We start from the raw sequence: 13,115 nt of genomic DNA, 5'->3' as shown, positions 1-13,115 counted from the left end.
GGTCGTCAGTTACTTTGATGTTAGGTATTGATATTCTGCTTGTCTTATTTTTACTTGATTTTAGTCTTACCTTTTATTACAAATTGAAGAATTATCTTCTAATTTTGAGTTTGTTATTAAACCTCAAACCATGAAGGATAACAATTAAGCTATCATCGATCCATCTGTGAGTGGACCCAATTTGAAAATGTGAAAAATTATTACCAGTCATAATTTTTGTATAGAATCCAAGCAACACAAATTGTGTCCATGAGTATTATTAAGTCACCACCAGATTCAGCAGTACTTGTTAACTCAACTTGCAGTAGCCTCAGCCCTCGGCAAAAAAATAAAAAACATAAAAAAATAAAAAATAAAAGGGAAAAAAAGGACACAGACAAGGGATTCATGTTCAGTAATTCTATATATAAGGGTTTCCACTTCCTCATTTAGTCATATAAGCTCCAAATTAATTTACATCCATTCTTCTGACATAAACATCAGAACATGCAATTCTTTGTTGCCACTTGATATGAGACATCTCAAACTTCTGTATATTTAAAACTGAGTTCTGTGGCATCTTTGCACACCTTCATGCTTCCATAATCCATATACTATTACTATGACCACACACTACACGTACTAGATAATAATTTTAATATTACAGGCACAATAAAAACCTTATATATATATATATATATATATATAGGAGAATAACAAAGACCAACCAAGTATTTATACCAAAGATCATATTATTCATGATGCATTAGCCTGTTCCATCATCATCATCTCCTTGAGAAGAGCCATCGGGGTCATTGTAATGCTGTCTTGGTATGTTATGGTGGTTGTCAATATTGTGATTGTCGATACTGCTTCCTGGGTACTTACCATTGCGCTTTTCCACGGCTTTTCCGCCTTCAATATGGTGGTGGTGGTGTTGCTCTTGTCCATATATTCCTCCCAACGTAACCCTCCTTGGTGATGCCAAGCAAGAGCTGGCCATCATCATCACAACCAAAAATACTGCTACCACCTTCATTTCATAACTTATTAGGGACTACTAGAGGTAGAGAGAGGATTTTGATCATGCACTGAGATATAAGCAAAGGATTTGTGGCAATTTCAAGATTGAAACAAAAGCCAAAATGCAAATAGATGAAGATTAAATTGAGAATGTGTTGTGAGGTTGGTTTGTGTGGGGGTGATGGGTTAAGCATGGAGTTTGCTGAATATATAGTGGAAAGGATGAATGAAAATTGGAGTGAAAAGTTGGTGTTAAAAATTAGTAATTATGGGGTCTCCATCAATAATGAGACAAGATTGAGTGGATTTCCATATTTTATATGTATATATAATTTTTAAGTAGCCCCAGTGATGGTTGAGAGCATCCATATTAGCCACCATAGTAATAGGGAAGTCCCACCTTTCAAGTGGGATTATGGTATTCACAAATTAAGTCAATCCAGCATAATGGTTTTGCTGTTTGAGTCACTTTTTGATGTCAAATCATAAATATAAACAAAAAAAGTAGAATTAGGTAGGGGATATGCCAAAGCTCCTTGTAATCATATTTAGGGCATCTGCTTTCAAGTTTCAATGCTTTTATAGCCGACTGTGATTTCAAGTTTGATTTTCATTGCTGTCATGATCCCAAGTTGTTGTAAAAGAAAATTAACAAGAGAAAAATACAAGTTAATTCCTTTGGGCTCTAGATCTGATCGATCCTCCACTTTATGAAAGTGGGATAAAATTTGGAATTCATTGGCATTCAGCATTTTACTATAAATTTCAACAGAAAGTGAGTGGTGATCGACAAGTAATTTTCTGATTTTGCAGTAGCCCATGGATTGGGTCTGGGAAATAATACCCACTATTTTTCTTTTTCTTTTTCTTTTTGTAATGGTTTGGAAAACAAATACAAAATCAACATGTGCCAACAGCTATATACAATCCTAATCCCACTATCAGGCCTAACTCTCAAATGTCCCAATCCATTCCACCTACCATAAATATCATTCTACTCTTTCCAAGATATTAACACCTTAAACCTAACCAGGCCCTTTAGCCCACAATATAAACAAAGAAAAGGACTGAAGGAGTGAGCTGATTCTTGTGGTTAAAGGATGTCCAAGTGAGGTTTGAACTTTGAAGGTTCTCCGAGGAGAGCAAGTAATTTGGGCCATTTATTGGAACTGGGCCCTTTCAATTCATGCACTTTGATGGCCAACACACCTTGAAAACTAGCCCAAATGTGTTGCTGATCCATTCTAGAGAAAATTCAGAATTGGACCTTTAGGCCATAACGAAGTAATATTTTTATCCTAGTTATCTGGCTGAATTTCTAACCCAATATCATACGTGGCGTTGCGATCAGATAAAAACATTTCTCCCAAACTAAAGAGAACAAAAATATATTTAGAACAACAATTAAACAATCCATAACAAAAAACCAAGCCAATTACAGAGAGTGCTGATATTCCCACTATCACCATTAAAAGAATGTATGGGTAAGAGTATATGTACCAAAGAAGACAAGAATGATTGAACTATATATTAAGTAGCAGCTGGCAGGAGTTTTGTATGGCTCAAATTCCCACTCAACAATCAATGTATAGATGAGTGCTAGCTAGCTACTGTCATTAGCATTTTGTGGAGAAATCACTATCGGTTTCAATAATGGAAGCCATTTATATATGTGGATGTATATATTATAAGTGTTCTAAATGTATATATTGGCACATCCATTAAATTTACTTACTGGTTTGTGCATCAGTGCATGCATCATGCATGTTTGACTTGCATGCTGTCAGGATCATCATGTTCCTCCCGTATATATAGCAATAGCATGCATATATAGCCACAAGTACTGGTAGAGCTAAGAAAGCTACTGTCATTCACATATTCAAGGGTGAGAGTGGGACACCACATAGAATGCAACACTGCAGATATATATGAAAATAATAATAAACATGAGATAGTAATTAAACCTTGACAATATTAATGATTATTCTTTCTTATCAAAACAATATATATGCTTAATATTACTGTATTTGAGGCTAATATGATCGGTATGGTTTACTCGTTTCACTAGTTGTATGAATTTGGAGTATTTGTGGCTAGCTTGTTGTAATGATATGGAATTATGGATGCATAAACTCAATCATTTGAACTTGGTCAACTCTATATGCAATATCTTGTTCGTGGGTAGTGGCCATCAAATAACCAATTCATATATTTAACAGAAACATATGCAATATCTTATTCGTAGGTAATTGCATGTCTTTAATTTGCTTTATGAAATGTAATATATATTAATTAGGCTCAATAGCCATTCTCCCCCCTCAACTATAACTCATGTGACAAATTGCCCTCACAAACTAAAATTTGGTAAATTAAGGCATCAAATTTTTAAAAATAGGTCAATACGACTTAATTTCTTAGAGTTTCATTCATATTTCCTTCCAAATTAAAGTTTGAGTAAATGGGTCAGATGCGGTTTCACTTTACCAAAACTTGGCCCTTTTCTCAAAATCTAGTGTAGGAAAGGAACAAAATTTAGTAGACCCATGTAAGGCTGTGAATGTGAATTGTCCATTATGCCCTCAAGTGAAAGGAGAGTGGCATTTTCTAGATGGAAAATTTGGATGAAACCTTAAAAAAGTGGTCCACATTGACCTATTTTTAAGAGTTTAATACTTTATTCATCAAATTTTTAATTTGAAAAATAATTTGACACACGAGTCATAATTAAGGAGAAAAATGACTAATAATAATTATTAAAAAGTTGATCAAAGGTGGGTTGTGAGTTAAAGCAATGTAAGTATGAATAGATGAAAAGAAAACAAACAAGAAAAAAAAAAAGGAAGGAAACAAAAGATATATTGCTTCCGAAGAGGAAGCATGGGAGGAATTAATTGGAGGATATGGGAGGTTGTTGAATTTGAAGGTGAAGATGGAAAAAAGAGGTGGGAGCTGCATGCATGTTTCTGCAGTGAGCAGGCCAGGGGTGACAGCTCAGAAGAGCTGACGAATGCACGTGCAGAAGGGGCTGAGTGCTGATCGAGCCCTCATCATTAAATCATTGCTATTATCTGCGCAATGGCCTGTGGGCTTCAATGGCATTATCATTTCCTTGAGGTGTCACCAACTAGCTAGCTTTGCCTCTCTCTCTCTCTCTCTCTCTCTCTCTCTCTCTCTCTCTCTCTCTCTCTCTCTCTCTCTCTCTCTCTCTCTCTCTCATGTACGTGCACCCACGTCCTATGCTGAGCTTCGATCCTCACCACCCCCACCCTATCACCTTAATTCTCTATGACCAAACCTACAAGAACCCTCTCTTGCTTTTCTGAATCACATCAACCCTCTATCTCTAAACAGGTTGATTCCTTGAATTTAATGCTTCATTTTCTAGATGATATATACTCCATGCTTATGCCATATATGTTTTTACTATAGAAATGATATGAGTTGATATGAATGACTGTTCAGAATTAGAATATTAAGTGAAATATCTTTTTAAATTATACCAAGTCATTTTAAGATAAAACCCTGAACAAGTCTATTGGACTTGTCACAACTTTGTGTTTAGTCTAAAATGAGTCCATTTGGCTTATCTGAACCTTGTGTTGCATTTGAATGGTTAAGTTGAAGACAATATATATCAATGTTTAATTAGATTTAATAGTGATCGAACTCACACTGATCCATTGCCTAACAAGTCTTTTGGTCTTGCCCTTGTGAGCAGTTTACTAGCTTCTTAAAGCAAAAGGAATTTTTTACCAAGTTATGTCAATACGTACACACCACAATTGAATGGCTCACTCCATCGATCAATTATTGGATATGAGATTTTAACAAAAGATCTCAACATTAGGATTAGGGATTCCTATATATATATATTTATATATCAACATGCACATGACTCTTACTCGATCCATATAAAATTACTTATGTACATGATTCTAATGTAGCCACATTTCGCAAAAATAATTTGATGATGCCTTTCTTTAAAACCAACATCCACAAAATCTATACAATTTGTGTTAGACTATAGCTAGTTTGCCCCAGCACCTAAAGCTTCTACATGTTGTTTTCAAAGTCTTCACAAATGGCAGCTGTAAGTTAAAGAACAAAAATTTATAGCAGGATGTTAATAAGACGTTGCAAATAATATTGATTGAGAGGAGGAGGACTAGTCAAGGATATTCACTCACTCACTTTTAGTCCCTCCACATGTCTGCAAAACTGTTGGCAGTTTAATCAAAATGATTGTCAAACTGCCTTTCAACCAACCTAGCACAGCAAACTTTGTCTCCAGGGGATGAATCAGTGTGCTGGCAGCTCTCACTCATCTCTGATCAGCAAATTAACTTCAAAGTTCAAACATATGAACCCACACAGAACAGAACCATCTCATCCTCCACAATCTGCAGCATCCTTATTAATTTCTTGCATTTACACCCCAAGCTAACTAGCTAAGTTGTAGAATTCAAACAAGCTAGGTCAATTTTTAAATGGCTTTTTCTGAAGTGGTCATCTAAGCTGCTTGTATGTATGTACTCCACATAATTTAAAATCACATAAAAGAGTGTTACTAATAGTTATCTAACATGATAGGTAACAAAGCTATGGTTGCACGGGGTCTGGATTCAAATTGGCCAATCCTCATTTCTCATTTTTTTTGTTTTGTTGATTTGCAATATGTAAGGTGTGGCTGCACTTATATGTTTGTCTGCATAGTGTTACCTTGACATACATTTTGGCCCATTCCCAGGGTCTATGTAACATGGTAATAATACTAGGGATCCCAAATTTGGGATTCAAATTTGGAACACAAATTTGAGGTCCTAGCACTCTGGATCATAATGCTTATATGTATAAATATTGATTATCATGAGTGATTTCTTAGAGAAACCTTAAAAACTTCATTTGGTTGGTGAGTGAGGATATGAAGGAGAATGTTGCAGCTACCGAGAATTGGACTTTCTTTCTGTATGTAAGAGTAATTATGTGACTTCCATTTGTGCTCTGCAAACCCAGGATTCTTCCCTCCATCCCTTTTGCAATGCACAGCTCATCTCCTGCTTAGAAGGTCAGAGTGCACAGATACACAAAACTTATACCCAATCTGCTGCAGGGAAACGTTTTAAGACTACAAAACAACAACACTATTGTTGTACGGATAGGACATGCTACAAGTACAGATTATAGATAAACTTAATTAACGTGAGTGGTGAATTATATTTGAAGGTATTTCAATGATTTGGTCAAGCCAAATATAAAAAGCAACGAAGTGGTACTGATCAAGTCTTCAATGACAACTAGTGAGTAGTGACTAGTGGGGTTATAAGGAGAGAAAAGGAATGGCCTATTGGCCTTAGCTCACTCAGTTACATATTTTACACCAAATGTGATCTCCAGCAGAGCATGTTGACAATATCAGATAATTAATTAATTTTGTAAATGGATGACTATCATCCTCAACTCAAATCCAGTACACACTAAGCACAGTAATAGATATAAAATTATAATATCTTTAACCATGTATTGCAAACAGAAGAATGTTCCTTGCACAACTCTGATGTACACAAGTGCAATATCAATGGTGTAGATGAAGTATTGTGTGCAGATTGATATATTAAATTGAGCAAAAGTAATTGCAGTACAACTAAGTGGGATCTCATGACACTGTGTCCAAGAAAGCTTATCCCATCCTTGTTTCATATCTTATCTTTTCCTCTCCCAACTTGTGGGGTCTTAACTTTGAGAACTTCGAAAAATCACTCATTAAGCACCATCCTTTTCTTTTGAGAGAGAGAGAGAGAGAGAGAGCCTGACATGTTTATATGGATTCAAATAGTCAGACGCATGTTCGTACAATTTCGTATCAAGATGCATTACTAAAAAGGAGTGAAGGGTACAGCAACTATCATGTTACATGTATCACTCTTATAAAAGTAATATCATATCCTCCCAATTTTGTAGGGAAGGTGAGGAGATTGGAACCATGTATGCAATTTCACATTGGCTCAATACAGAGTCATTTATTGGTATATAAAAAAGAGAATCACACATTAGTACCGAGACCTTTTAGTAAAATCCCATATCCATTTGGCGATATAAGTGGCTAAATTGGAAAAAATATCGGCATGTGCTGTGTGTAGATCCGTGAAAGTACGTGTTTAGAGTCATCAACTGGTCTTTGCACACACCTCTTAGCTAACCTATCACATCAACCATTTAATGCACCAAAGTACAGCCTGCTCTTCCACACTTATATATAAATATATATATGCTTTCACCTTTGTACCACCACCACCACCCCCATCTCTCTCTCTCTCTCTCTCTCTCTCTCTCTCTCTCTCTCTCTCTCGTGCATGTGCATACATAAACATGATGAATGGGAAGTTTGTAAAGGTGTGTGCTAACAAGTGGAGGAAGATGGGGAGCAGAGGGAGCATACCTTCTACATGCTACGAGCAGTGCTGTCAATGGGCCTTGTGGCCTTCCATGCATGAAGAAAACTCAATTCCAAAAGATGTACCAAAGGGTCACTTAGTAGTCTATGTAGGTGACAACCACAAGAGGTTTGTAATCAAGATCACCTTACTCAATCATCCACTCTTCAAGGCATTGCTGGATCAAGCTCGAGAAGAATATGACTTCAATGCTCACTCAAAACTCTACATACCCTGCGACGAAAATCTCTTCCTCGACGTTGTTCGCTGTGCTAGCTCTCCAAATGATCGAAGGATTTGTCTGTGTCTTTGAGAGTTCATCAGTACTAAGTACTAACAGAGAACAATGAGGGGGTAATTAATTAATTGATTTCATTAGGTGGCCTGTGCTCCAGTGATAATGAAAATCAGCAAATATGTAGCCTTAATTATTTTGTTGTACACTATGTAGAGTTGTAGAACATATATATATTTCTTCTAGGTGACCAATGCAATTCAGTTCAAGAATGGTAAATTCTATTCTGCTCTTCTGTGTTATACATAAAAATTCAGCAGACCAGAACCCACTAACTGAGACCACTGTGACAGATTTAATTAGGCCATAATTTTTACTTTTTCAGTTCCTCATGCAAGAGCACTACTCAGGACTAAATAGATGGGAGTGAGAGTCAATTTACATCTGGCCAATGACAAAATGGCTGGCTGCTGGCTGCATGTATTTCAGCAGAAACCAGATAAATCACTGGCAATACAAGTTTGGAATTACAACATGGGAGTAAGAACATACTTATTCATGATCTAGTAATTTGAATTGCAGCCATATGTGGGAGACTCAGGTTATATGACAGATATTTTGGAAGCTTTCAATTCCAATGCCAGAAGCTATATATAGTAGCAAACTCTTACAAGCTTAAGGGTATGAGATTTTTTAGTGTTTATATATATAATCTTGCATGCATCTCATTATAGCATCATTATGAGATTTTATATGTCATCGGCTTCCCAACCTGTATTCTTGTATTCAGTGTTTCAGATCTCCTTTTGTTCATTAAATGTTAATTCACTGATTTGAGAAATTTCTAGTTCCAAATAACTTTAATTGGACTGGACAGAAACTCAACACCCTCTGTAGTCCGTTCTCTTAGACACTGATTAGATGATATTCGTCCCAAGGGGCCAAAGGAGTCAACTTTTTGACTTTTCCCAAAATAATAATACTACGTGGATCGAAATAAATCCCAAAATGGCTTAGTCAGTTAGTCCCAAACATTCTAAAATAGTAATATTGCATCCATCAAAGTAAATTCCAAATTTTAAATATTAACTGATCTAACAGTGTGGTAATTATTTACATTTCGTCAATTCTAAACCTCATTTCAAGCCAAAACTCTGAATAAAAATCCTTGAAAAACAATACGTACGTACTAACAAATATGTAGATGTAGGTTATACATGAAAATCTTAATATATTGAATCAGTAGTGCAGCTAGGAATCAGTTGGTTTTCCTAAACAAGGAGATTGCAGCAATTATAATTTATTGACTAGCATCAACCACAGAACTTTTTTTTTTTTTTTGGTCGAAGCATCAACCACAGAACTACTAAACTACAACGAAACCAGTAAATACTGGATTACTGAGCTTTACATAGCATTTAAGAAATATAACAGTGGCCTCAAGAAGCCCAGAGCACAACTTCTTTGCATCCTTCTTACAATATTTTCTGTTGATGTGCGTGTATAACAAACACAGCTAAAACACTAACTTTAATCTGGGATTATATTTGAAAAGAAAAGGAAAAGAATACCCAGCTCTCACATAAATAAGAGAACAATATATCCTCACAAAAACCAAATTCCCTGTCGGCCTTACATGTCAAGTGAAAATATCTCACAAACTCAAATAGCTAAAATGCTAGCCTCTCTGAGTCTTCCTATAACACGAAATTAGCACTTAATTGCTATTGTGCAATGATGGGAGTTAATTAATCGAAGTATTCGCATGTGATATTTATGTCAGCAATGGCCCTATATTAGTAAGAATAGTAGCAAAGTCCCAGCTGCTCAATAAGCAGAAAAGACTGCGATGCCTTTGAAGGCTACTTAAGCTTAAATAAATTTACAGAAAATTAAAGATACTCTAAACCACAACAAATCACATACCTGCTCAGATGATTTAAAATTATTGAAAAATTTATCACTTGTCAAAGGCCATTTTTAGCATACCATCCAAACATAAATTTTCTCAATTCAACAGGATGCTGGAAGTCTATTCCAAAGCCACCAGGTCCACAATGGCTCAGATTCTATGTTTGTTTGACTAGACAGGATGTGCCATGGACCAACAAAAGATAGGACTGGACTGAAACCTAGCTACTAAATTCTAGCTTCCTTGCTCCAAGGGACTGCCATATAGTTAAGGAGATCTGGATATTATTGATACTTCCATCTGATAACCCACAAATATTTCTTGATCCTGTATCAATGGATCAACTCCAATGTCATTGAAGAGTGTTAGAGTTAGGCCTTCAGCGAAAAATCTTTAGAGCACTGCTACACTATTAGGAGTTTGAACATTGACCTTCAAGATGATCATGCTATTGATGAGCAATCCCTAAGAATTATAAGCTTATTTGAGGAGAAACCAACTTAATAGTCCAAAAACAGAACCTATAAGTATCCAACTGGTTAAATCTACTAAACTCAGCAAAGTATCAAATGCTTGTTCATTGGAACTTCCCTCCATCAGTCTACAACAAACAGATTTCCAATCTGGCTTCTTCTAAGGAAGCTTCAGTACTCGTAACCCTTAATTGAAAATTGCAAATACATCAAAAGGCCATGTAGATTGCCCTCATCAGCACCAAAACCTTTTTTATATAAAACAGGAGATTAGAAACCTCGGTACCCCTCATACAGCCTTTCTTGTGTCATAGTGAGTGTAGATTGTCAATATTATTGATGATTCTACATTCAAAACTTTCTGTATATCATTTTCCACAACATCCACCAGCCCTAAGAGAAAGTCACAAGGAAATCGCAGAAACTCTAAAATCCACATCTACATGGTGGTCTCCGAATGTGGCCACTCAAATTTATTTTAACATAAATTCTCCCTCCTTCAAGCATCCCAGAAATGAATCCATGCCTGTTATCTAAATTTGCATCATTCAAATCCTAAATCAACAATTGGCTCTTCCAAGAGAAAATCTATCCATCTTATGCAATCTCCTCATCAACAAATTGACAAGTTGCCACACTGCACATAATACTAATCAGTAAAAACCACATCAAAAGGACAGAATATAGAGCTGACCCCTGGCAAAAGTCCTCGATAACTTAATACACATTTAATATGAATGTTATAGCATAAGAAGCCCAGATTCATATATCTGCCTAAGATTAACTCAAAATAATGCACACTATTATGTATGCGGCCGAAGATTATCTGCATTTCTCATCTCATAAGGTAAATTAAGGTGCATTGAAAAATCCTGTACAACATGCCTAACAAAAATGAAACAATGGCATCCAAAAAATGAAACAAATTCCTAGAGAACACAAATGACAGAAAAAAAAAAATGATGGTTAAATACTATAACAATCTAAGATATTCGTACAATGACCATTCTGAATTTCTTCCATTATCATCATCAAAAGAACATGCACTGCAGGGAAGTAAAACATTGATTGCAGCAACATTTACACATGAAGATTCTTGTGCAAGATATACACAAGTAGTATATTGCTTCGTGTTAAAGTACATACAACAACATTGCCTAGTGACTAGACCAAACAATGGCAGTGCTGAATACAGGGAATCCAAAACAGGAACACACAGAGCACTGAAAGATTGATTACCAGTAATGTAGTGTTACAATTGAAGCCTGCAAGAGAAACTGCCAACCATCCATTTACAAGTGAGGCCCTCAATCAATCACTCCAATTCTCTCCCCCTGTGCATCCCTACACCTTGCCCTTGCTGCAAAGTAAAATATCAACCAAGCCACCATAAAGTAAACTTCCATGGTCGACTGAAAAATCTTGGCAAACGATCTTCCACAAATTCGAGCTAAAACCCATCTTACAGATGACCCACAAAATATAGCTTCCAAACACTTAATCTGGATAGCTTGGTTCAACATTGATGATATCAAGTTACAGCCTTCCTTGACGATCTCTCTCCCACTCTTCCTCGAATCGACTATGGCAACCCAAGCGTCGACGGCAAATATGAACGCCACAAATGTATCCAACAAGAACCACACCAACAGAAACCCAGAAATCTCCTTCTCATAACCTCGAATCCACGGAGGCATAACCGAAAAAGGCATCAACTTCAACCTGATGAAAATCTTAAAAAACGAATACTGGTCATCGATTTCTCCGAAATACCACAAGCCCAGAAGCTGAGTGAGAGCGTCTCTCACCGCCCACCTCATGAGAATGAACCCGGCGAGCCTCTTGAGGCCCAATCTAGACCCATCCCAAACCAGACCCACAAACGAAGTAAACCTCCCAGTCAGATCATTAACAACTGTGGTGAACACAATGCCAAGAACCCATGAATACGTAACAAGAAACCCTAGAATTACCCAACCGTACGCTGCAGACAAGAAACTCACGAGAAAGAACAACGTCGCGACATCCTGGCGACCCAGCTCCAATCCCTTGATGAAGAATTGCAAATCGACAATCCGATCGCCTTCTTCGTCGCTTCTATCTTCTTCTGCTTCTTCATTGTTCCTATCGCCGTCTCTATCTTTATCCTCAGCAATGTTATTGTTCGCTTTGAAGGTGAGGCCAGAGCGAACGAATTCCGAAACCCTACTGCCATTAAACCCTAAATTGGAGGTGAAGTGAGAGAAGATGAGGACGGGGGGTTGCTTGCGGTTGGGGCCGAAGAGACTGCGGGCGTCGTCGTCGTCGCCGGAGAAGAAGTCGTCGTCCAGGGTTCCGACGCGGGTGAGGTGGAGGAAGGGGCGGTGGCGGCGGCGGAGGGTGAGGGGGGACGGGGAGTCGTCCGGCGATCTGGGACGGCGGCGGTCGCCGTTTCCGGCGAGGTCGAGGCGGGAGAGGAGGGACTTGAGGGAAGCGTCGCGGTCGATGAAGGAGGTGAGGACGTGGGTCCCATTCTCGACGATTGTACGGAACGAGAAGATGAGGAGCGAGAGGAAGACGAAGGTGAAGAGGTTCGTCGCGAACGACGCACGGGCTTGCCGGAGGACTTGCGCCGTGCTTCGGAGGTGGTTCAGCCGCGGATGCTGATCGCTCATCGCGTTTTCTAAAGACTGCTTTTTTTTCTGTTTTTTGTTTTTGTTAGTTGTGACCGGTGAGTCGGTGACTTTGTGACTTGTGAGGAAAGAGGCCAGTGGCGCGTGTTGGACTGATTCGCGCGTTGTGTGTTGTGTGTTGTGCTGAGTGAAGATGACGCGCTACGAAAAGGCGGGTGCTCGGATCGGGTTGTCGTTGGACATGAATGCTCAAGTTATTTGTTTGTTTCTATTTATAGTAGGCGGTAAAGATTCAATTGACAATCGAGTAGTTAAGTCTCTGATGGGCCAACGCGAGCTTCACTCATTTTATGGGCTCTGACCGACTTGGCCCAATGTTACTTGAGCCTGACTCATTATTTAGGCTATGACCGATTTGTATTTTCCATTCTTACCTTTAATATTATATAT

The 13,115-nt window shown here is 37.7% G+C and overlaps 2 protein-coding genes across 2 annotated transcripts; one reads left to right on the top strand and one right to left on the bottom strand.

Annotated features, from left to right (window-relative positions):
• Positions 1 to 7,368: 7,368 nt before the first annotated feature.
• LOC147281824 (SAUR-like auxin-responsive protein family) lies at positions 7,369 to 7,746 on the top strand. The gene has a single exon (XM_086249182.1). The coding sequence runs from the start codon at positions 7,369 to 7,371 to the stop codon at positions 7,744 to 7,746; it is 378 nt and encodes a 125-aa protein (XP_086105308.1).
• Positions 7,747 to 11,132: 3,386 nt separating this feature from the next.
• Positions 11,133 to 12,888, bottom strand: LOC147281823 (uncharacterized). The gene has a single exon (XM_086247760.1). It carries the CDS (start codon positions 12,705 to 12,707, stop codon positions 11,361 to 11,363), a length of 1,347 nt encoding a protein of 448 aa, XP_086103886.1. The 5' UTR covers positions 12,708 to 12,888; the 3' UTR covers positions 11,133 to 11,360.
• Between the last annotated feature and the right edge of the window lie 227 nt (positions 12,889 to 13,115).

The sequence above is a fragment of the Dryas octopetala genome, chromosome 6 (genome assembly GCF_963921425.1).
Source record: "Dryas octopetala chromosome 6, drDryOcto1.1, whole genome shotgun sequence".
Classification (NCBI taxonomy): domain Eukaryota; kingdom Viridiplantae; phylum Streptophyta; class Magnoliopsida; order Rosales; family Rosaceae; genus Dryas; species Dryas octopetala.
Note: the sequence above shows the minus strand (reverse complement) of the source record. Positions and strands in the feature narration are given on the sequence as shown.

Excerpts from the sequence above, each read along its gene's own strand:
- LOC147281824 (XM_086249182.1), top strand. The coding sequence starts at position 7,369 with ATGATGAATGGGAAGTTTGTAAAGGTGTGTGCTAACAAGTGGAGGAAG.
- LOC147281823 (XM_086247760.1), bottom strand. The coding sequence starts at position 12,707 with ATGAGCGATCAGCATCCGCGGCTGAACCACCTCCGAAGCACGGCGCAA.